Raw genomic sequence first — 26,920 nt, 5'->3', positions numbered from 1 at the left:
TATGTCCTGAACAGGTAAGACAATGTACACACGTGCTTTCCAGGTAGTCCAGCTTATGACAAGTCAGTCATACACGTGTTATTCAAAACAGATAGTGTCAGAGAAGAAATAGTGCATTCTTAATTATATACAGTGGAATACTCGAATCATAGGAAATCTACCGATTCGGATAAGAAATATCCGGAAAGAACGGACGAAATCAAGTTCCTCAAAAAATTAAGGTGAGTTAGCGGCCTGTGATGATAAATGGTAAAATTAAGCATAAGATATGGAGTGGGATTTATTCCTGGGTGATTAATTAACCTGAATGTTAATTAATTACATTTGCTTACATCTTTCAATGACAACCGGTTCCTTGTGTGTTTGTTGTGTTCGTTTTTTTTGTGGTCCGTGCATCAGTTTTATCCCCATTACGCCACGGTATGGGACATTGTAATCATAAAAAGTAGTCCCACCTTTTCACTTGCTTTGCATAACTTGTCTTGTAATTGAAATCACCGCAACAAGAGAAAATGGAAGCCCTGTGTCAAACTGCAAGGTCTGGCAAGTAGTACATCAGACATGCATATTTGCAAACCATGTTTCAAACTGAACGTTTTTCTTTTCCTTCTTTTGAAGAATTCTCGGCACGATGATGCATTAATTGTTACAGTTGAATTGCAAACTCTTTAAAGAAATTACTTATACACAATGATTAATCAAAGTTCCATATCTTGAATACTGGTGCATATTTTGTACCTATTTCCTTGAATTCACCGGGAATAACGCTATATATATTCGATTCGCTGTGCAGCGTTACATGTAGCTTGCTGATGCACCGCTCATGCATCCTTTCAGCAAGTACTGTGGAATCATTAAAATTTGTTGGAGACAATTTTCTTGGATTGCTTGAATTTTACAGGTTCAGGGGGACGTAATTTGTATATTCTATTACACCTACAAAGGGTGACATGTACGAAAGACGAATAGGGCCACATAAAAATATTTTTATCTCGTAATTACGAGAAAAGATCTCGTTATTACGAGTTAATTATTCCGTTATTATGAGAAAAGATCTCGTACTAACGAGAAAAGATTTCGTTATTACGAGTAAATTATCTTGTTATTACGAGAACAGATTTCGTAATTACGAGAAAAGATCTCGTTATTACGAGAAAAGATCTCGTAGTTTCGAGAAAAGATTTCGTTATTACGAGTAAATTATCTTGTTATTACGAGAACAGATTTCGTAATTATGAGAAAAGATCTCGTTATTACGAGAAAATTTTCTCGTTATTACGAGAAAAGATCTCGTAATTACGAGAAAAGATCTTATTATAACGAGAAAAGATCTCATTATAACGAGAAAAGATCCTGGTATTACGAAAAAAGATCTTGTTATTACGAGTTAATTATCTCGTTATTACGAGAAAAGATCTCGTAATAACGAAAAAAATCTCGTTATTACGGGTTACTAGTAATTATCGAGGTACCTCCAAATTATACGAAAATTTAGCCACCACGAAATCTGACGATTCCACAGTATTCGTCGTGAAAGATAAAAATAAAGACAATCTTTGAGTGATCAGTGTAAATAGACCAATAATCTAAAGTATAAGCTCGTAATAAACTGAAACTGATAGAGTTTAACATACTGTGGAATCATTTAATTTCGTGGGAGCCAATTTTCGTTGATTGCTTAAATTTTACTGGTTCGTGGGGACGTAATTTCGTGTATTCTCTAAAACCTACAAAGGACATATGACTTTATTACCCTAATTTATTCATTCGTGGAGGATGTTAATTCGTGGATGAGGGGTACCCACGAATTCCACGAAAATTGAGCCACCACGAAATCTAATGATTCCACAGTATTGAATAAATATTTATTTCAAATTAAAACATTACCTTAATGCTGTGCATTTAAGTGGAACGATTCACCTTTTCGTAGTTAATACATACTTCTGTAACATATACATTTTTGCTGATTATACACATTGTTTAACACCAGTACAGCAGTTTAGTTTGTTCATCATATTCTACAGTACTGTAGATTAGGCCATCCAGAATCATGGCTCAACGTCATTTTAAACTAAAATCCCAAACCTATATACTTAGTAATTATATGTATTTCTACAAATTGTAAAGATGAGGGTAGGATTTGCATATAATTAACTTTGGACAACATTACAGGTCAAAAGTATTTTTTTCTAATTGCAAACTGCCCAAAAATTGTCCTGTTTTAACTCTTCAAATGATTTAATAATGTTTAACTATTCAACCAGCCCTATATTTGAAATAAAGACATATAAACATTTTTTTCTTAATTGGTTAAAAATGTATTAGTTATAGTACAGAATTATGAGATTTATTACAAACAGTGGGTGAAATTTCACCTATATCATTAACCTTTTTGGAGATTTTCTTAAAGTATGCATGCTTAGATTTGTTCCTAATAGTAGTATTTATGAAATTGTCAAAAATACAGCAATTTTGAATTGCTTCTAGATGTTTCATGCAAAATATCTATTACAGTCACCCAAACTAACTCTAATCCCGTCATCAGTTATTTTATTCCTGTTGTATAAAGTGTATATTTACTCAAATGAAGTGTGTTTAATGTTTTTGACGAGTCGGGGTCCGTGTCTTTATGGAGCAATATCTAAGTAAAATGAAAGATGACCCGAGGAAGTTGTGTGTTGTTTGGCTTCTTTACACAATGGTGGTTATGAATCACATGAGAAAATATACTGCTATCCCATTAATTTTGTGAGTACTGTAGGAACCTACCGTGAGGGATTCCATTGTAACCACAAGATTAAATCATACTGTAAACAAGCTTTATTCGCGATTTTCTTTGGATAAACTGTTTCGCAACCAAGAGTTATCCATGCCAAAGTTGTTATAACAACTCAACGGCAAGGACTGGTTCGAGACGAAAAATATCAGCGATGACTATGCGCTCGCGAACTTCGCCAACATTTCTCTCACGCGAATAAAAACTGATTTACAGTAAGCCTTTGATCTGGAGCAAACGTTGTAACTCTCTGACAAAAAAAGCCTTCCCCTTTCCATTGTAGTATCAATGCTTTGATTTTTTGTTTCTAAATATAATTATTAAGTTTAACTATTTCACCAGTTCTTAAATCCTAGTAAACTTAAATTTTACTCTAATTTCCATATACATCTACAAAATATATGTTTAAGTGTTGAAAAGGTAGCTAGAAAATAAATATGTAGTACTTATAATGAGGTAAGAACCAGAAAAAGAGATAGAGGGAACCGTTTAGCACTATGACTGTTTTATTAAGTGTAATTGAATGTCTAAAATAATGTACCTTACCACTATTACACTGCTTTTTTGGTTTGCAATTTGTTCACAATGAATTGCAATAGAATTTCCCCACAGACAATTAACAAGTATGGGGAAGTAGGACCACCTTGTTTACATCCCCTATAAATACCAAATTGTTCTCAAAGAAAACCACCTTTCTAAATACTTGTATTTATCATCAAGTATATAGCGTGTATCCACATGATTATTTTAGTATCAAAACCAAACTATTTCTAAATTATGTAGGAATCAAGAGACATGCCAAATCTATTGCCATAATAAACAAGTTATGAAGGTTTCTGTGTTTCTGACCATGTATCTAAGATAATTTATTGAACTCATTTAAAAGAGATTTAAGCTTGTTAAATTTGATATTACATCGACGTTTTAGTACTGTATTTCAGTGTTAATATTAGGATAAAGAATAAATGTTGAACGATTGCCTCTTTTTTAATGAATATGGTCTGTAACTTGTAAGTGTTAAGTAGGCGCCTATTTAAGGTACAAGCAGTGATTTTTTAGCATTATAGTGTTGTCAAATACGATCGAAACTGATCTAATTCAATAAAGCTTGAAGTTTTGGTCGTTATGTTAGAGTTGATCAAGCCCTACCGTATTTGATTACCTCATAATATTCAAAGAATAATTCTTTATTACTTAATATATTTATGTAATTTTCATCAATTGTACGATTAATTATCGGTATTTAAATAGTCAATTGTGAAATGTATTTGACTTTATATTACAAAACCAATTCGTAGTGTTATCACGAGCAAATATACTGGAAAGTGTAAATGTATTAATTATGATATCATTGTTAAGTTAAAAACCTTTGAATCAAAACAATTTTGTATGATATGATTGTTGTGGATCCAAAAACGCAAAGACACTGCAGATAGGACTTTGTTCTATACAGCTAAAACTAAATTGGTGTTAATTTTTTTTTCTCATCAAAGTTTAAGTACAACAAGTGATCATTCATTTAAAAAAAAACCAAAGAACCTTACTCGATCAACTGTAAATGGAAACATCGCCATTTATTCAGACAGAATAAGAAATGTAACATTTATAGCTTTTTTTTAACCACTGTTTGAATGGTTATCTTCAAAAATTATAATTTCTGTCGAATAGCTTTTTTTATTGCGCTTTCGTTTTCATTCACTAGATAGCTAGCTAGGAAATAAATCACCCTTGATGAGTATTTTAAGCTAACATTGAAATCTAATTTGAAGAACATACAATATTCATAATGAATAGTATCTGGCCTCAAGAATTGCTACTGGCCCTTTGTTAATTCATGTCTACCATACACAATTTTCCAATTATCATATTTTAATTATCAGCTGCGCAAAAAGTTGAAACATTGAACCTGAACGTACATTTGAAAGGGTAGACTAAGATGATTGTGGGGTCATTTTTTAGATTTTATTAATTCCTTGGGAGAGAAATAAGAGCTTCATATAGAAAAAAAAAACAAGGACAATTTTTAGTTAGCTGAAGTTCTGAAGTACTGGTTTAAGAAAGCTTTGGAAGAGCGTCGTTCGTTATGGTCTTTTTCTTCCTCGAACGCAAAAGAGTTTGTTGGATTTCAATTTTTTAACTTATGACTGGGAACTTTCTTAATAATTCAACAGTATCCGAATAATTTTGTCGGTACACATGTACCAAAAATATATCAATTTTAATTTTGTAAACAAAACTCAGCAGGATAACGTATGAGATACTGTGGAATCACTTTAATTCGTGGGGGCCAATTTTCGTGGATCGTGACTTTTTTGTTTATTCGCGGGGATGTTATTTCGTTGATGCGTCTGTTACTGTTTCAGTAACAAAAATAACTCTTTTTAAAATTCTTTTCGTTGAGGATTTAAATTCGTGGGGGGGGGGGGGGGGTTACCCACGAATACCACGAAAATTCAGCCACCACGAATTCTAGTGATTCTACAGTACTCTAATTGGCCAATTTTATAGTGATCGAGTTTCTGGATGATGTAAATTATAAGTTTTGACACTAATTATTCTTGAAATGGATAAGGTATTCAGATATGTATCTATAATATCTGAAGAAAAAATGTTACTTTAAAAAAGTAAATATTCAAACACGAAGTTAAGTTGGGGTTTTTTTTAATTGTTGTTTAGTATTTATATAACATAAAAGTCAATCTTTTGAACAAATCCGGATAGAAATCTAGCCAACGCGCCAACTGTTTGTGTTCTTCCTCTATCAGATACATCAATGTCGATAAAAGAAAGTGAGTCGGATGCCTGTTTACTACTTTTGTTCACCCGCAGCTGGAGATAAATCCCCGGGAGACAAAAACCCAAACATAAACACTCGACAAACATAGGGCATTTTTTATCCATTAACTTCGGCGCCTGATCACCGGAAAAAGATTAAAGATTAAATTGGATGTTGGCCGCCTTTCCTTAAATAGGACGAATTAAAGTCAATGAAATTGTTGTTACGTCTTTTTGAACACATCCTGCGCAAACCAGAAAAAAAACACCACTTGAGTTTTGTTGTTGTGTCAGTTGTTTGGTGAGATTAGAAAATTCTGGTCCTGTTTTCTACGTCCACCCCCTCTCACAATAAATCTCTGCAAGATCATTCGATACTAGTACAACTGTAGTATAAGCCTTTTTGATATATGATCTCAATCAATATCGTTTTGATGATGTCTTCTCTATTTCGTGTATCTGGACAGTTGTGGTACATTTGTATAATTGAATACAATATGTGTGTTTATTTACCAGTATTTTGGTGTGTGTGGGTGTGTGGGGAGGAGTGGCGGGGATGGGAAGGGGTAAGCATATTTTTTTCCAAACACATAGCATTAGGGGGAGAGGCAGGGGGAGGGGGGTCCCCCTCCTTTTTTTCTCGCGACAAATAAGTTTATTAAATTACAAATATTTTCCTCTTTTTTTTAATTATTATTTTTTTTGTTTGTCAAGATATTTTTGGTCAGTCTGCCCCCTCCACCCCACCCTTCAGAAACGACGCTACGTGCCTGTTATCGATGTGTAGCATTGGCATTTTTGCTAGACAAAACGACTTAATACTGAAATATGAGAGAGAGAGAGAGAGAGCGAGAGAGAGAGAGAGAGAGAGAGAGAGAGAGAGAGAGATTGGTTGTACAATTGCACTTCGATCATTAAGATAACCGTCAGTATGCAAGCAATTCCTAGAATCGTTAGGATCGTAGAATGTTGTCACACGGAAACATATAAAAATAATCAAATATTCAAGAGATAAGATCATTTGACCCGCTCACTTTGAATATCTCATGAATTATTCATAGAATTGTGTGTGGTACACTCGTCTCTTGGAAGAAGCAGGTCTGAAGTTTGACACTAATCAACAATAACTAGTAAATGCGCAAAACGGTATTCAAGTACTATGGGTGATTATTACAAGAAATTATTTTTATGAAACACTAATTCATAATACTCAGAGAAAAACAAATAGTATATATGTATATATAGTTTTGGTATTTTCTCACAGATTCTATATTTTGCCTGAAAACATGGATTCGTTAAATTTCATTTTCGAAAGTGACAACGTTTTGGTATATATCGTCATTGTACAACTCTTTTACCTTGAAATTTATACTCTTAATATTTAAATTCAGTTTTATAATAAACCCCTTTTTGTCATTCTGTTTTTAAAATTTGACATGTGAAATGACTTTTGAGTAGGAAAAAAGAAATAGTTTTTTCTCCGTTTTATAGATTTCAACCACATTTTCATCCATCATTGTTGACATGTTGAAGATTAATGCATATTCATGAGCTTAATGTATGCGGTAATCATTTTTTTCCTCAAATGTTAAGAGTACATAACGGTATCCATTAGAAGTTGTTTTCTTTAACTGCCTTTCATAAACTCTAATTCATGCCATAATAAATCGCTTGTAAGATCACGTGGACCGTATATTCCGTTGAGTTCTCAAACGACGGAAGGTAGATGTATGAAACAATAATCTTATCATCAGTTTTGAAAATTAACAAAACTCGTGCATTCCGAACAATTAGCTGTAGCAACAAATTCAATACGAGATCTCCAGTACTGCCAATACAACTGGCATACCTTATCTTGTTTTGTAAAGCACTATTTGCAGAGTCCTTAGGCTTTGGGTATAGTTTGAGGTAAACAACATGTTTATATATCTACACAGGGATGTTACCTACTCATTTATAGTGCAAGATCATCGATACAAAAATGCAAATATGTTATTTTTGATCCATGATAGCATCTCTGCCGTATATTTCTCACCCCTCCTTTTAATTAATATAATCGTCTGACGAATAATTTCGGTTATTGACTCTGCACAACTTTGAAAGAAAATTAATCTTTCCATAAAATTGAGATAATTCTCTCTAATATCGTCTTTGTTTGGTAACTTTATGGTTACTTTACTCTTTCTTTGGTAATCTATTATAGATAAATGACCCTTCAAGCGACACATGTACCTAGACACATTTCTTAAAACAGCTTCTTCTTTTAAACAGCAGACTTGAAACTGCCATTTACCATCTTAAGTCAGGACGATTAATAGCAAAAGGCTAAATGACCACCCTTCTTCATAAATAAGGAACTGTTGAAAAACAGTAATAAGCATATTTTCATGAAAACACCTGCAGAAAAACAAATTAATGATAATCACTCTGCCATGCGGGACAATGGACTGACGTAAGTCTATTACACAACACTAAGGTGCAGATATTCTGAGGGAGTGTGACATTTATGTCTTTATAGATAAACATTTTATAATTAAAAAGAAAACTTTTGTAGACCCTTTTTATAGTCTTGATAATAAACGCCATAATTATACACGCTATATGCACTGTAAAAAGGTTAACTTGATAGGCTAAGCTTGAATTGATAATGTTATGATGTATACTGTAAGGCCAATATCAACAAATTAGAAGCTAACCATTAAGATAATGAATTATATACTGCATTGCGAGCTACTCTACTCAAACTAGCAAACCAGTCGGATGTGTTTGGTTTTCTAACGAGAACATGGGCATTTTAAGGATTGCTTAGAATTTGTTGTGGTTTAAATTTCATAGATTTTCGAGAATATCAATCCCTCATTTGTAAATATTCACAGAATGTTTTATAATACAATGCAGGCTTGTTGATCATTCATTCAAACATTTCCCCAAAATACGCCCAGTACAAAACAATTATAAACTGTAACAGTGAAACTATCTATCTATCTATCTATCTATCTATCTATCTATCTATCTATCTATCTATCTATCTATCTATCTATCTATCTTTCTATCTATCTATTGTGGAATCATTAATTTTCGTGGGGGCCATTTTTCGTGGATTGCTAAAAATTTTCAGGTTCGTGGGAACGTAATTTCGTGTATTCTCTTAAACCTACAGAGGAAATATGACTTTATTACCCTAATTTATTAATTCGTGGAGGATGTTAATATCTATCTATCTATCTATCTATCTATCTATCTATCTATCTATCTATCTATCTATCTATCTATCTATCTATCTATCTATCTATCTATCTTTTGTTTTCACTACGATATTGGTCAGAGTCTAATCCCGGTACGTGTGTGTATAGATCATGTTGGACAGGAAACGAAGCGACATTATTTATGTAACGGTAATTTGTATCGCTGGCAATAAGCACTGTATACGGCACGCTATGCACTTTTAAAAAAGGACATTAATTAGACATAACTACGTTTAGCACTTATGTAGTCATTTGAAACTTATAGACTAAGATTCCAAAGAGTTCTGGTTGTAAAGAATTGAATTGTTCAAACACCATATTGCATATATATCTATAATTTTGCTAACAAGATACTGTGCGTACGAATTAACTGAGTTCCAAATAATCAAAGAATATTATAATATTTGTACTAAAATTGACGTGCTCAGTTGAATTTCAATGCGCAATTACTTTGTGCCGATATTTACCCACAATTATCGGTAAAGTTGGGCTTTAACATGTACAATTAAAATGACATGATCTTAATTATCGATGAAAACCAATATTGCACGAAGTTAAAATTGTTACCTTTTTTTCATGACCAACTTGCTTTTATTCAAACAAATATACATGCATAGCCATAACCATCCATTATCCTACTCATTTTTGGTTGTAAGTTTAAGTTTATTAAATATTGATTCAAAGCCACATCAAATTTATGTTTGGCGTTGTATTGCGAAGGCAAAGAAAACAGAAAAGTTACAAAGTCCTACTTACAGAAAAGTTACAAAAGTCCTACTTACAGAGAAGTTACAAAAGTCCTACTTACAGAGAAGTTACAAAAGTCCTACTTACAGAGAAGTTACAAAAGTCCTACTTACAGAGAAGTAACAATGTGAATTTTATTCAGCAAGGTTCGACATGTTCAAAACATATAAACATCAACATCAATGTTTTAAATAAACATAACATTGTAAATTGTTTAGTGTGTTTCGTGGTAAATTTGTACATCATAATATGTATAGATAGGGATTATCAAGAATTATCGCAATATATGGCATGTACTTTGGCAAGAATAATTATCCCCGGATACTTAAACAAACACCATTAAACGTCATTTGAGCATCATTTTAGCATTGACAAGTGTATCAAAACATAATTAAAGCATATACTAAACTTAAACAAATCTTAATCTTCAAACCATTATGCCTCGTTGCCTAGATAACTCGAACTTAATCATTTGATGCTATTTGAACCCTTGACCTTTATTTTTTTTTCTTCATGATTATTTTTATGTTATGTCAAAAACGCAGAAACAACGTGTGCGTAAAACTCCTCTGATTCTAATTATAGTAATAAAAACCCTCATTAAATGAATGAATATTTATTTCTGTTGAAGTAAACGACCACGGAAGCCCAATTTAAGCATTTACGTCGGGGTCCTTCAATAAAGACACAGCTTAAAACTGAATAGATTAACGATAGGGGAAAAAAACCCTGCACCATTTTTAACGTTTCTGCGAGCAAAGAGACAAGTTTGGCATTAAATAAAAAAAAAAACTTAATATTTAAAAAAATTAGCTTGATTACACAGAATCAATTTGGTCTGTCAGCCAACATGGCTTGGTCATCCAAACGTAACATATGTAGGTAGAGCTTGGCTGCCTCTTGTGTTTACCTGAGCCACTCACCTGTTCAGGTAGACTAAAGATTTCCGTGTTCTTCGCTGGAATAGTTATTAATCATTGCACTGTGTTCGTTTTGACGGAGGTGAACGTGAAAAAATAATACACTGGGACGAATAGACTTTTGTAGCTAGCTAAGGACTACTCAAGCATTCACTTGCCAAGGTAAGATCAAATATCTTCTATTTCTAATGCGCATTTCATATTGTGTTTTAATATGTTTAATAATTATGGTAATACACAGATGTTTATCAGGAAATTATATAAGAAAAGTAAGAACCCCCCAAATCATTCATAATAAACAAATGAAATAGAGAAAGATGGTAGGTTGCAATAAAACATCCATGCACGTTGTAGTAATATATATCAATAATTGTGATTAAATCTTGTTTTCCCCTCGTTTGCATGGACAATCACAATAAAATGTGACAGAAATAGAAAGGGTTGTTTATCATCGTTTCAATTAAATTCAGGTCATTTTAGAGTTTGAAGTGATAAATCAGTATGTCGACTGGCAAAGAAAAATTAATCTATCAACTACATGAATAAGGATCTCTTGTGGTTCCCAGAAAATATAAACGTAGTGGCACTGTCAATCAAAACTTACTCACTGGAACACAAATATCATATATTTTTGGATAAAGATAAACTCGCGTTATAGTCATTTGAACCTCTAAACATAAAAAGCCTTCGACTGACTACACATTGACATACTGCGGTAACTTCTCATTGAGGAACCAGGTTTTTTTTCAGTGCATTCAGAAGTATGATAAACATTCTTACTATTCTTACTAGAAATTAAGGTTGTATTGGAAGAGAACTCCAAGTTCTTATACTTTAGAATAATACTTGTAATGATTACATTTAAATGTTATCTTCTTGAGTATATTATAGGATATTAATTTCATTGTTTGATTAAGTATACTACCTATACATTTATTTGTTGAACTAAGTATGTTTTTACCCATTTAGGTTTTTTATTATCTGTTTATTAAAAAAAATAGTATTTTTAAGATTCTGAAATGTAAAAAGTTTGGAGGTAATTCTGTTGCATATTTTCATTAATTTAGGTTTCCTAATTAGGTCCACAAATGAGACAGCAGCAAAGAGATTTATTTCCATCATGAAAAATGTGTATACATAAATTTGCATAGGTGTGCAATTAAGTTGTGCTATACTATAAGCGTAACTAGATCAAAACCACATTCAGTTTTAGATCGGTATGATGAAAACAGTTGTATTTACAACATCATTTTTTGTTCACAGATTGATATAAATTACTGGATACACCATCGTTGTGAAAGAACAATATCTTGATTGGGAAAAAGAAATATGTGATCGTTTCCATCATGAAAAAGTGCATCAATCTTTGTTCGGTTAGAGAACATGCAAAGTAACAAACAAAAGATGTAGAAGCGGTAACAAAAAAAAGTAACAAAAAAATAAGACAGACTACAATCATTTTTTCACAATGGAGCCAATACTGTTACGAGTTATGTGCGTTTGTAGTCTGTTTTCGGTGGTTTATCTTCAAAACGTAACCAACTGTAGAATTCCTAAATGTGAATTTTACTTACGTGAACAGCCAGCACCAAATACCATGCACTATCTCAATGAAACTATGGAAACCAAAATGTTCGGATTATTTTTATTTCTCATGGAACCCTACACTGATTCCAGGTGTTATGTGGATACGAAAGAATTTATCGACGCCTTCAACTTTGACACCAAACCTGTTTATGCAGTACTAGTGTTCTTGTGTCATAAAGATGTTGAAGTATATTTTACTGACGACCACAGGCCATTTTTACCAAATGTGATGTCATATATACAGATTAAGGATTGTACAATATCCCAGGAGCAACTGTATCCGATTCAAAACCGATTCAAGATATTTATGGTCAACTTCTACACAAAATATCCATCATTAGATATGAAATACTGTGACGGAGAACCAATTCATAGAAATAGCTGTAAAGTGTGGAATACCCTAGAAGGTATCACGTATATGCCTAAAAATTTAACAAACTCAGTCAAATCTATCAAGGAGCTTTTTTATTGCAACACCACCTTTCCTTACATGAAAGAAATTAACTTTGTAAAGTTCCCAATGAAGCAGTATCTCTCTCAGTTACCCAGTATGTTTCCGAGATTACAAGTCCTCTCCATTGAAAACTCCGACCTGATGCAACCTCCAGATTTTCCATGGAGTGATGTTTGGTTGCATTTAAGTTTCAACATGTCCAGAACCGATACAGAACACTATGAATTCGCTGAAATTTTTCACATTCAAGTACCTAATGACATGCATATGAAAACAATGTCACTAAGCAAAAACCAAATTACGGATCTTTCCAACCACACTTTCAGAGGATTTCTACATAAACTCGACTTATCCAGAAATAGACTTCATACTATCAGTAATGATACCTTTAGAAATCTTAGAGGGTTTCAGTATTTGGATCTAAGTTTTAATGAGTTGGTACATGTTCCAACAGACTCTTTTAAAGGCTTAAATGAACTTCGACATCTTGATTTTAAAAACAACCATATCAGTTATCTGTCATCCGATCATTTTTCTGATAATTTGAATTTGGTGTACTTGGACTTTTCCGGAAACAAAATAAGCAACATTGAACAAAACACTTTTTCTCATTTGAGGCTCTTACGGGAACTTCATTTGGAATATAATAAAATTGCGGCAATACATGCAAACGTTTTCCCAAGTCGCTCTATAGAATTTAAGAAGCTTATTCTTGACGGTAATGGGTTCTCCGAGGTCCCAGAGGTTGTGTTCTCACTTCAATTATTAGAAAAAATAAGTTTGAAAAACACAAATGCGAAATTTAAAAACTTTACTCAAACAATTTTAGACTTTACAAGAAATCCGATTCAAGATGGAGTAAATAACGAAACAACAGTAGAAAACCAAAATTTCGTTGTCAGACAGCCAATCGACGATAAACACTCAGTTATCTTGGATTTAACTGGAAGCAAAATTGACAATTTGGAAATACCAAACTATGAGGTTAACGAGATAAAATCAAAAGAAATTGAACAACTGCACCAAAATCTTCTTCTGGTGTTTAAAACTTTCAAATTTATTTTGGAAGACAATCCTCTTCGCTGTGATTGCAGAATTAACCAAATTTCAAAAGTATTGAACTTTTTAATAAAAGACAATATTCTTGAAGCTGATAAAAGCTTCGATTGGAAATGCCAATGGCCAGCTGAGTTTGAAAGCCACAGTTTACTAGAAGTCCCCGAAAAGGACACATATTGCGAGAAAAATATACCACTTTGCCCATTCAACTGCTCATGTTATGAAAGATCTCTCAGCAATATAACCATCGTAGACTGTCGTAATAGAGGGTTTCGCTCTTTACCTAAAATGTTACCTTCTGGTAGCTTGGACCTCTGGTTTCATCAAAACAACATAACAACATTAAGTAATAGAATATACCTCAACCACATTCGTTCATTTTATTTGTCTCATAATAGTCTTGCACAAATTGAGTCTAGTGTGTTCCGTCAATTGAAAAACCTTCAGGAACTATTTTTGAACTTTAATTTTTTGGTATCTTTGCCTTCTGAAATCCAGGACTATTTCTCAGGAAAACTTAATATAGAAGATAATCCCTTTAAATGTGATTGCAATACGGTTTGGTTGAAACATTGGATGTTAAATAAACCAAATATAACCATTAATTCGCAAAAAGTTACGTGTAACGTTGATAAAGAACACGAAAATGGAAGACAATTTCTAAGTGTACCAGACAACGAGTTTGTATGCCTGGAAAACTTTGATTCTTATAATAAGGTTCTTGTTCCAAGTGTGATTGCATCTGTTGTTTTAGTCTTGATGATTATAACCATTTGCCTGATGTACATTTATAGGCTTGAAATCAAGGTCCTACTTTATATATACCTTGGATTTCACCCCTTTGATCAGGATAAGGACTGTAAAGAAATTGTAGATGTACTAGTGGTACATTCACCAGCAGCGACGAAATGGGTAATGGAAAATGTTGTTGAATATTTGGAATTCAGTAGTGCTCATTATTTAGTTTGCGAAATGATGCGAGATTTTGTAGCAGGATTTTCATACCAAGAAAATATTGCCACGTTGGTGAAACATAGTAAAAGAATAGTAATCGTGCTCTCAAAGGAATTCATAAACGACGACATCTTAAAAATTGCATGGAATGAGACCCAAGAAAAGATTAAAGCTCTTAAAACTAACTACGCCATTGTTGTGTCATACGATGTGAATTTAAAAGAAATTCCAGACAAAGATTTGCAGCAATATATCAAAAGAGGTCGTTACATTGATGCTAATCAAAGTTTCTTTCAAGAAAAACTTTTATACTGCATGCCACAAATAACTGGCGACGACATGAGAGTCAAAAGTCTACCTGACTTAAAATATCTTATTCAGAACATGTATGGGAACGATGTCACGGACGCGGAGATGTATGAAAGACATGCTTTCCTGTCGTATTGCGAAAGCGATATGGGGTACGTCATGAACGAACTGAGACCAATTATAGAAGACAATGGGTTTACACTATGCCTACCAGATAGGGACTTTATTCCTGGAGCACCAAAAGAGGAAAATGTCCTAAAAGCGATTGACAACTGTTTACATACCATATTTCTTCTTTCTGGAGAACAGTTAGATAATGAGTGGTCAGTTTTTACTTTCAGATCCGCCAGTGAAAAGTCAATGCGAGAAAAATGTAATCACCTCATTGTGGTTCTAGGTGATGATGTGAATGTGGAAACAATGGGGGAGGAGGTACGAGCTTACGTGAAGACACACGTTTCTCTTAAAGTGAGTGAGAAGGGTTTTATCAGACGTTTATTGAATGCCCTCCCTGATATCGAAAACCACGAGTTGTACATTAAACACGACGACAATAATTTTGTGGACTTCGAAAACTTGCACAAAACGAAGATGGAAGACGGACTAAGCAGGATAGTTGCCGATATGATAGAAAATGAGGAAAAGAAAAATGGAATCCAAATCCAAAATGGGAAAATGAATGGTCATGTTCAGTTGACAGATATTCATTTGAACGGAACACAACACTATCAAAATAGAGCTTTTCAAAAGGACGAAACTGATGTTATTGATATCAATGAAAATGAAAGAAAGAAACAATGACATTTTATGTAATATACAGTTTGTGATTCAATGTTGTAGACTTCAAGATTAGTATATCCACATTTTATGGGGTCCATGCCATCTTTAAAGATGTATTATCTTTTGGCGATTTTATAATCTTATCATGATGCCCCCCGAAATTCTGAGCCTTCACTTATTGGCTGTCTGAAAAAACTGTTATAGAAATTAAAGTAGTTGAAATGGAGAATCGACCTTAATATCAGCTTGATAAAATTTAGCTTATAATAGAAGTCATCATTAACCACGGGTGGTCAACAAATTTATCTTAATTTTAAGCTATAAAATACTCAGCAATACAGAAAAATGTCCTAATTTAGCTTAAAGATTTGGAGTGTTTTCCTAGATTTTAATACAGCGCTCTTCTTTCTAGAGAGATTCATATGTCTTATCATGACCATGACCATACAGTCTTTCTAAAAATAAATAAAAATTGATCTGAAATCAAATTTTTAGGAGGGAGGGGTGGGGTTGGTTTGGAAATGTCGTTTCAAGACACCATATTTTTTTTAATTAGGGACATGTTGTGAAAAGCTTACATAATTTTGTCAGCAGTATTTATTATGACGTCATATATACTCACCTTGTGCATTGCTGAATGTGCATGATCATTGTGTACTTACTCTCTACCTCTTATTTTGTTTTAAAGCTTTACGGTCTAAACCATACAGATATACCTCTTTTGTTGTTTATAAAGTGTATTGGAATGGCAAAAAAATACCGGTTAATTGGGCGAATTTTTATAACTGCCTGTTTTAAATTATTTGGATTTAAAAGTAGATGGAAATGCTTGCTTGCCTTTTTTTTTTATATTTTCAATAACTTGTGAATGCTCGAAACATAGATTTTTTTAAAATTATTATAATTTTCATGCTTCACACAATATGACTGTTTTTATTTATTGACGGTTGTTTGATCACATGTTAATTATTAGAATCAAAAACATTTTTATACATATTTCTTAAGTGGTTAAAAAATTCTGAAAAAGTGATTTTTTTTGGAAACGCACTTTAAGAGACGAAAAGCAATGTCATAATATCAATTTTAGAAACACAATAAACGGAACAAAATGGCGTCCTTTGTCAGGAAAGATAACTTTGTTTATTTTAATTTTGGTTTATTCCAACCTTGAGATTATGCATGTTGATGTCAAGTAAACATTTAACGCACTGACCAAATTTGATTTTTATGCAGTACATTTAAATCTCTAATATTTTTATGGACAAATTTTTATACAAAGAACTGTTTGAAATCCGCTTGGTTAACCGGTTTCTATAAATTTGGCCAGATTTCAATACAGTAGAATAATGATTTTTATACCTATTTTCCTCTTTTTTCGTTTTGCTTGTTCTTTGAAATGTAAAATTGTTTTATTGTGTAATATTTAAAGTTATATCATTAATAAACTCTTTACTCAGTTTAACAAGTGTGGGTTTTCTTTTTCGAATAATTCTGGAAATAGATCATGAGCTTAATAAAATATTGCTTGGAATAGTTATATGTAAATGTAATAAAATGTATTTCTTTCACGGGGATACATTTGTATACCTTGTGTTTATACATAAGTGTGCATGCATATTATATTCGGAAATAACTGTGGATAAAGAAACGCATACCACAGCGCATGTTTCTATTCCATGACAGTATTGATTACATTGTGTAATAGATCCAAGTTTAAAAATAGTCACTTACCGGACGTTTTGACATTAAAAATATTTTAGCTAAAAATTGAAAAATTATCACTTGGAAAAAAAAGATTTCAAGATTTTATAAACTGTAAACGAAATATTGACCGATTTGAAAATTTTCAAATGGATTTGTTTATATATATATATATATATATATATATATATATATATATATATATATATATATATATATGTTGTCATGTTATTCTAAAATAAAATGTCCATTGGCACTTTTACTCATTATAGATTACTTTCAGAAATGGAAAGATATGTGACTGAATAATCGATAATTGTTGAAAGATGAAGATTTGATTTAACAGCATAATAGATTTCTACACTTCATTAGTAATATAATTTAAAAAAATATTCCCTAATCAATATTTTTTTTTTAATATACATAATGAAAACCTAAGTGCAGAGTATTTATATATAGTGTTATTCAATATTTTATTTATCAATCATATAGAAAGGATGTTGATTAATTGTGGTCTTGACTATTTCAGTCCCTGAATTTGATACGAATTATTTAAATTTGGTATGCTTTTTACTTCAGCAAATAAACTTAATAGTATTTGATCTTGTATGATTAGCTGACATGAAATATAAAGTCAGTAAAATACAAAGATACCAAATACACTTCTATGTACTATTATTTTCTTTACGCATTCATTTTATTTACCCAGCTTAGCATCATGTTTCGATACTGAGTTTGATTACGAACTTCGCTTTATGCAAGAACCCGTTTTTTTTAAAAAGTGCAATATTGAAATTAAACAAATGCGCGATGACAAGTTTCATTAAACTTAGCTTTAGTTTTCAGATTTTAACAAATTGTTTTCGTTTTGATATAGATACAACATCTTTAAAAATCTTTTGAGATGTGAGCTAGACTTCATTAAAGTCAATGATATACCCTAAAGTTTACCACAGAAGCGTCATACAGAGCAGCTACTGTTTAATGGAAAGCTACTCCATTTTGTATGAAATTTTAACAACCAGTAATATTAATACATTTGAGGTGGGGTTTTTTCGAGCTGTGCCGGAAAGGCCGGAGAATTTGCGATTGATTACTGCCGTAAGTACAATGTTGGTTTCTTCATTTAAGGAAAGACGCGTCTTAAGTTTCAATTATTAATTTAAAAAAATGGTTTATGTCTCTGGTATGTAAGTATTAAGTGTTATTTTGAAATGATTCTTTTCTGTTTGAATAAAAAGTTTCATAATCTTTTAATGCATTTTTCAGGCTATAATTTATAAAATCCAAAATATTGCTGTTACAAAAATAAAAACTTGAAATGTACCCTTAGTTTTTTGCCATGTTATCTGCAAAAAGAATAATGTTCCATTTAAAATTAAAACCCTAGTGGTGTTTTTCCTTTAAAAATTGCAACCAGTCCTTCTCATGAAGTCTTTTTAAAGAGAACAAGTTGTCTTTCTTTGTCTATATAACTGTATAATGATCATGGAGCAATTAATTTTAACCAATAACATTGCCCTTTTTGCTTGTCATTTATAAACAAAAAAAGTGTCGTTAAATGTTTTAAAAACGCTGTTTATACTGTTTTTATACACATGAGACGAGGTGGCTATTTGAATGAAGAAGCATTTTAGCCCCGTAAATTTGGCAGCCCTGCTTGTATGGTTTTCAGGGACATCAGAATACTATGGATTCTACTGGTCTTGCAAATGAGTTATATGTAGAAGTCGTGCGAGGCAATTTCCTTTGCGATCAAGACTATAAACCCCTACCAGAATTGTATTATAATGAATATAAATAAATATTTGTTAATATTCGATACTTTTATATATTTCATTTTTCTAGGTCTTCATTAAAAGATCCAAAACAAATTCTGAATTTTGATTACCAAATTAAACATTGATCAAACAAGAACCTTTTATTTTTGTTTTTTAACAGTTTATTAGTGTAATAGTGTAATAGTGAGCTTACATGATTATATAGGCGCTCGTCTCAGGAAATGTATAATAAGATACAATAATTCTTTTGTTGCCCTATAAAGGTGGCAGAAAAACACAACTTATCGTCAAACTGAAGTCATGGAAATCCGGCAATATTTGTAAACAATGTCAAATGTGTCAGTGTTTCTGTGCGTGTGTGTGTGTGTGGGGGGGGGGGGGTGACCTGTACATGTCATTTGGAAAATTACAAATGAACTGATCCAGGACAAAAACAAATAAAAGAGGGGTTACAAATGTGTATTTGTTTAATACAGAAAAATGTTTTATCTCAACGGTTAAAGATCACAAGTCAAAAGATCGATTAGATGCATATGGCAAGTCGGAATTGTCAACATCGTTTTTCTCTGTATCACTTAACAACTGAAAAAACAGGTGCTTTTAAACTGAAGGAAGATTCCTTAAGATACAAAAAAGACGTTGCAATGCGCTAGAGAATACAATTATCCGGGAAATATACACTTATTTGAATTGCAATAGGTCACAGTCCGTCTATAAATAGGTTATAAATTTTGTGTGGTTTTTCTGAATGTCATTAATTCTAACAATGAATGACTGTTGTTTCAGGTATTTGTGTTTCTGCTTATACTTCGGAAAGGACTATCTGTAATACCAGGTAAGTACTATTATAAGTTTTAAGTTCTTTACTGTGATATTTCATCGCTGTGATTGTTATATTCAGTCGATAGTTATGTACTTTTCCCTGTCTTTGCAGTTTTTATTCTCGGTAAATTATTTTTGTTACGTCTATGACAAGGGAAATGATTCCCATCTTTGGTTGTTCCAATACAATTAGAATATGACACACTAGAGTCAGTAAAAAGAAACAATGACCTAGTTTGAGATGAATGGTTTGTAAAATCAACCACAAAAATTATCAGTTACGTGGACTGTGAGGTCATTTCTGCCCTTTTAAAGGTTATTTGTCCAAGTATTGGTATTGTTGCAGATAATTGTCAAAAATGTGTTGCTGTCCATTGAAGTGTTTTTCTATTCACATAAAGAATACTGTCTATTAAGACAATCATATAATCATCGATTCATACAATATCAAAACAAGACAACTATTTATTAAGATGATGTAACACGAATACAAAAAATCAATCTTATTGCTTAACTATTAGAATAATCAGTCAATCTCTTTGACCTACATTTCTTTAGTCCTGTTGTTGCTTTGATCAAATTATTCCTACGATAGCAAAATAGAATCCAATACGAACAATTCCTGATCATGGTATTAAAAGAGTAGAGGAATCCAAATAATAAAAGGTAATACAACTGTTAGTCAGATTTGTTATGAACTGCAAACAACTTCCGATCATTGGAGAACTAGATAATAAATACCACAGTGGTAGGCATTTTGAGTTTAAAAACTCGCATGCGTATTGGTGTCAGGCACAGGCAGGTAACTGATTGGGTTGAGAGGGCGAAATTACTACGAGGCAAACTACAAATTATGCAAGCTGTTTTATAAAGAAGCCAATTCGCTGTTAGCACAGTGTACTGAGAGCGGTTTTATTAACCCTATCAGCCTATGTAATGATTCGTTTTCTGATTCTAGTGGGTTATCATCATAAATTATATGTTTATGATCTTTGAATGTTTAAAATTGTCTTGATTGTATGAAAAAGATGTATAATATTGATATTTGGGGTTTTATCATTTTTTTTTATTAATCTGCTACTTTCCGTAAAAGACTTATGTTGAAAATTTCGTAATGTTTTTAAACCACATATTTTTTCTTACCTAATAATGCAAACAAAATTGAATAATGAAGTGACATATTTGCAAACATATTTTTGGTAAGTGATTGTAAAAACTATCGAATAAAGCAACTTTCCAACTGTATTTTATTTTCTAATACAAATCACTTTCATTATTTTTTCAATTTTTTTTCTCTTTTTCAGATGTTGCAAATGATGTGGATGTAAACAAAATCTGTGTTGTGTTTATCGAGAATGTTACCAAGACTTCCACTCTCCCTAAAGGTTGAAAATGGACATTTGTTCGTCTCTTATTTGGAGGATAGAAAGTTCTTCTAATGAGTAACTTTCACAGGCTTTGAAAGTCTACAAAAATGTTCCACTACTCTTCGGCGCTGATGTTATTCGCATTGGTAAACAGCGTTTGTATGATTTACACAATGGAAACTAACTGTGTACCAGAATGTTTAATGTACAACCAGAGCATAACAAATGCGCATCTTATGAATCAAAACGACCAGCCACTGAAAACAGTTTCTCGTATAATGTATATAGGAGTACCTATCAATAATTGTACCGTGATCAGGCAGTGTTATATTGACATCGATAAGGTTTTGGAACTATTCAAATTTGATGACAGTCCTGCTCTTGCTATAATAGACTTTTACTGTCTCGACAAGACTATTATTCACTTGACAAGATTTAATGGGACTCAGCTAGCTTATGTCATTAGCTACATCCAAATAAATAATTGCTCCTTTAGCATGGAATCTTATGAAGTTTTGGGAAATGTGATATATCCTTTCTCCTTGTTATTGAGGAATGCCGGGATACCATCAAACTATACTGTTATAGAAAATACCGGAAACCGCTCAAATATATGTAACACATTGGATCAAGTGGCCACACTTTGGATCCACAATACTGTTAATGCAGTCAATCCTTTGACTTTTCAGAATATCTTAGACCTTTTTCAATGCAGTTTGGAATTTCCAAACTTAAAAGACCTTACCATTAATAACGTGCATCTTAATTTCTCTTTATTTGACATCTCAAAGAAGTTTCCTAACATAGTGTCTCTGGAATTAACATCAATCGGATTAACACAACCAATTTCATTTCCCTGGAAAGTTCCTTTTATCTCCTTCCCAAGAAATCTTTCTTCGTCAGAATTAACTCTTAACCATTATGCCAAAGCATTTCATATAACTGTTGAGAAACATCATATACGAAAACTTCTCAATTTGAACATGAACAAAATTGGGACTCTGGGCAATTACACCATACATGGTGATTTACAAATTATTCAATTTTCGGGGAATAAAATTCAAGACATATCGGAAAATTTATTTCGAAATGTTGACGGTTTGGAGCACATTGATTTAAGTTTAAATAAAATAGAACGTCTTCCTTTAACAGTTTTTGGTGGATTATATTCCCTGAAACACTTTGATATTCATTCTAACAAACTAAAAGAAATTCAAGAAGATCTCTTTTTGGATAACCGGCAATTAATTTACCTTGATATGTCAAGCAACAACATTGAAAAAATCGACAAAAATGCCTTTCAGTTTTTGAATGATTTACAAGAAATTCATTTAGAATACAACCGCATAGTTTCTGTAGATACTTTGGAATGGCCAATTTACTCAACAAAATTGCAGTCTTTATATTTTGACAGAAATCCTATCACACAATTACCTACGTTTATCTTTTACCTAAGCGATTTACAAATTGCAAGCTTTAAAAATACACTTATACAGTTCAAAAATTTTACAACGTATATAAGCAATATATCATACAGTATTATGGCCGATCAGATTTTAAATGGTGTGGACAAAAAAGATGATTTAAATACTAAAGAGATTATAGACAATCCTGGAATAGTTCTTGCTTATATAGAAGATAAAAAACGGGTGATTGATCTAACAGGCTGTAAAATTAATCACATTGAATTAATCTATTATGGCAGTGATAGATATAACTATAATTCTAACCATGTAATAAGGGTAAAATTAATCTTCATACTTAAATACTATAGACTTATACTAGAAGGAAATCCTATAAACTGCGATTGTAGGATAATACATCTTAATAGATTTATTGCGCAAAGTATAAAATTTGAATACCTGGACTCAGACAAAAGTTTTCTTAGTGATTGGAAATGCCAAGAGCCATTGGATATGAAAGGTCGTGAGATGATAACCATACCGGCCAGTGAAACATACTGTGAGAAACTAACCGACAAATGTCCTTCAAATTGCACGTGTTACACGAGAGCTTTCACATCCATCACAATCGTAGATTGTCGTAATCGTCACTTTGTGTTCCTTCCAAAACTTCTACCAGACGGTATTCTGGATTTGTGGTTCCAAAATAACAATATCACCACTATTAGCCTCGGAAATCGAAAATACTTCCCTAGAATTCGACAATTATTCCTATCGGAAAATCAAATTGTAAGCATAAATGATGATGCTTTGATGAACATGAAAAACCTTGATACACTGCTTCTTGATTCAAATTATCTTGTGAACTTACCAAGGGTTCTTGAAAGAATGCAGATCAGAAATATAAAAATTATGAATAATCCCTTTAAATGTGACTGTCACACAAAGTGGATGAAGCACTGGATGTTGCAAAGACGAGGATCAATTGAACAAGTGTCAGACGTCACTTGCAATGTTGATGACGAGGACGAAAAAGGTAAATTTTTCATCAGTGTTTACGATGAGGAATTCGTCTGCTTGGAAGATTTCGATTCGACAAAGCATGTGGTTATACCAAGTATAACGTGTTCGATAGTGCTTGTTCTTCTTATAATTTTTCTAAGTCTGATTTACGTGTACAGATTGGAGGTAAAGGTTTTAATGTACATATATCTTGGAATTCATCCATTTGATAAAGATGATAAGGATAGAAAAGAAGTTATTGACGTTTTAGTTCTTCATGCGGCGGATACTACAGACTGGGTGATGGAAAATATCGTGCAGTATCTTGAATTCCACAAAAATTATTATGTTGTTTGTGAGATGATGAGAGATTTTGTTGCTGGATTTACATATTTAGAAAACATTGCTAGTATTGTAAAGCACAGCAAAAGAATGTTGATTGTTTTGTCTACCGAATTTATTGATGATGACTTATTAAAGGTCGCATGGAATGAGGCACAAGAAAAAATCAAGGAATTAAGAACAAACTATGCAATTGTGGTATGTTATGACGTGACATTGAAAGAAATTATGATTAAAGACATGCAAAGGTATATTAAAAGAGGACGGTACATTGACGCAAAACAGGCTCTTTTCCACGAAAAATTGTTATATTCCATGCCGCAGTATAAAGACATTGATAACAAAAACAAAAGTCTACCTGATATTAAACACTTTATTCAAGAAACCTACGGAGAAGATGGATTTGACGATGATGTATACAAAAAGCACGCGTTTGTATCATACCCCGACTGTGAAATGCCTTATATAATGAATGAACTGCGACCAACATTGGAAGACAACGGGTACCTGTTATGTCTTCCAGACCGTGACTTCCTCCCGGGTGCCTCGAAGGAAGAGAATGTTCTAAAAGCTATTGACTTTTCTCTACACACTTTATTCATTCTTTCTGGAAATCATCTACAAGATGAATGGTCCGTTTTTACGTTTAGAATCGCCAGTGAAAAATCCTTACGTGTTAGAAGTAATCATTTGATTGTTGTCATTGGACAAGATGCTGATTTGGACACGATGGACGATGAAGTACGATTTTACATAAAAACACATGTTACTCTTAGAGTTGACGATAAGTTATTTTTCAAGAAATTGTTGAATTCTCTACCGGATGTTGAAGCCCGCCTTCCCAATATTATTGAAGATATAGCTAACGGGCGTCAACGTTATCCGCAGAACGGAATAGAACGTCATTACGACGAAGATGATGATCATGATGAAGTTGAAGAAGTAAACGGGAGGATTGGGAGGGACCATGCTCAAAAACAACAAACAATCGTCGCTGAAATAAACTATAGAGAAGCAAACGGCCATGTTGCAAATAGGCATATAGGAAATGGAACAATACAGCTCGACAATGCTGCTTACGTCCATGAAGAGGATGTACATGTTGATCTCGATCGAGAGGAGGAAGAAGACGAAGTGTAGCTCAAATATTGTGTTGCTGAAAGTCACTGAGACACAAAACGCTTGTTTTATTATTTATTTGCTCATCCAGAACTTTTTACTTTCATACTAATTCATGATTATGTAATTTATTTTATTATTGGGGAGAGTCAGAGAGAGTGTTAAATATATAGATAGAAAGGGAGACAGAGAGATAGAGAGCTAGTATATATCCAAAAAGAAATTTGCAAGAGGTGTTTATTTGATCTCTGTGTGTCTATTAGCCTCAGCAAATGTGAAATATATTGTCGAAACATGTACATTTAATGAATAATGTGAACTTTATATGAGAAGCATTAATTTTAACTGTTGTGGAAACGAATTCAAATAAAATAACATACATGGTTTCAATTGATATTTTGCGTGTTTATTGTCTTTACTACTGTCAGTAGTACATTACTATATCACACAATTATAAAAGCTGAATTATTATAAAGACGAGGGTAAATTTTAATCTTTATGAATCGTTTAACAAATACATTTATTATAACTGGGTTATTTTTTGGAGTTGATTTTAACCAACTCTCCTATGCAGTTACTCTGGCAAACCGAAAGTGAAACAGTGTTTGGACCTAAGCACAAATCATCACCGCTGACAAGATTTAGTTCTTGAAAATAATCGATAAATTGGATGGAATGTATCTTGAAGCATTGGTTTTTAAGAAACTTATTTATGAATACCTTGAAAATAGTCAGATGTTAAACAGTACGAACAATTTAGATATTTTTTGCAGTCGTATGTATTCATACGCCAGAGTTCAATAAAGTCTCGTTAAACCATCGGCTGTCTCCGTAAATCTCCGATAAGCAGAGAGTCATTCTATATTTAGAGGTCGCCTCATAAAGCTGTACCGTGACCTGGTGTACAGATTATCTTGCTTGTTTGAGATTAACGGAGACAGCCGAGCGTCTGATTGAACGAGACTAGAGTTCATTATTGATTGGATCCATACAATTTTTTGTATATTTCGATTACTTATACATAGTTTGATGGAATCAATTCTATCTTTAAACATTACATAACACGATTCATACGGGTTTTTCTAAAAATTCTTGTCGGTCGGAAAAGTCCGCGAATTCATATTATAAAAATGTGCATAATTCAAGAACAGATTATAAACTACTTGCCAAGCAAAGTAACATGCCGTTGATTTTAAAACGAATAATAATCGATAAAATCAACTCCCATCAGTACCTCAGTACTTTGATTTTCTGTTTGGTGTGTTGAACTTTCTGACGCATCTTTGATTGATTTATGAAAATTTCTTTGCAACATACACAGGGGGAGAAAATTTTGAAATTAGATCCTCAATCCTGGGTCTTTAATTTTTTAAATATGTCATTAAGTTTCAACTTTGATGCAAACTTTGAAAACATATTCTTTTCTTCTTCTTTTGGAAAATCTACTTCCCCTCTGCCAAGTATCTATCTAGCAGGCTTACTGAGAAAAAATTAAAGGTAAAGAGATATCTACAAAATTTTCAAATTCAAAATACCCTTATCAGAGTTTAATGTTATAAGTTAATTTTCTATCGACCATTTAAGGGATTTATATTCCTTGAAAACGCATAGCTGTACGGTTGTAGGGTGAATAACTTTCAATACGATGTTTTCAAATTTTACAATATTTTATTTGAGTACATGCATTTCAAAATTTAAATGTTAATGGATTAGTTATTAACAAAGGTAAGTATTTACCATTCAAGTACCGGGCCGTGCCTTGTTTTGTTATTAAAAT

General features: G+C 32.5%; 1 protein-coding gene across 5 annotated transcripts; it reads left to right on the top strand.

The window, feature by feature from the left end:
- On the top strand, positions 1-25,521 carry LOC105344170 (toll-like receptor 2). Of its 5 annotated transcripts, none has more exons than XM_020073607.3 (3): positions 1-221; positions 19,875-19,923; positions 21,215-25,521. In XM_020073607.3, the coding sequence occupies exon 3, from the start codon at positions 21,385-21,387 to the stop codon at positions 25,162-25,164; it is 3,780 nt and encodes a 1,259-aa protein (XP_019929166.3). In that variant the 5' UTR covers positions 1-221; positions 19,875-19,923; positions 21,215-21,384; the 3' UTR covers positions 25,165-25,521. The 5 variants fall into 5 exon arrangements, with proteins under 5 accessions (XP_019929166.3, XP_065924438.1, XP_011450129.3 ...); XM_066068364.1 differs by lacking the exon at positions 1-221 and adding an exon at positions 17,868-18,408; XM_066068366.1 differs by lacking the exons at positions 19,875-19,923; positions 21,215-25,521 and adding an exon at positions 11,727-17,018 and having other exon boundaries at positions 26-221.
- Positions 25,522-26,920: the final 1,399 nt, after the last annotated feature.

Source organism: Magallana gigas, chromosome 8 (genome assembly GCF_963853765.1).
Source record: "Magallana gigas chromosome 8, xbMagGiga1.1, whole genome shotgun sequence".
NCBI lineage: Eukaryota > Metazoa > Mollusca > Bivalvia > Ostreida > Ostreidae > Magallana > Magallana gigas.
Note: the sequence above shows the minus strand (reverse complement) of the source record. Positions and strands in the feature narration are given on the sequence as shown.

Bases quoted from the DNA above. Each gene is read 5' to 3' on its own strand.
- LOC105344170 (XM_020073607.3), top strand. From the start codon at position 21,385: ATGTTCCACTACTCTTCGGCGCTGATGTTATTCGCATTGGTAAACAGC.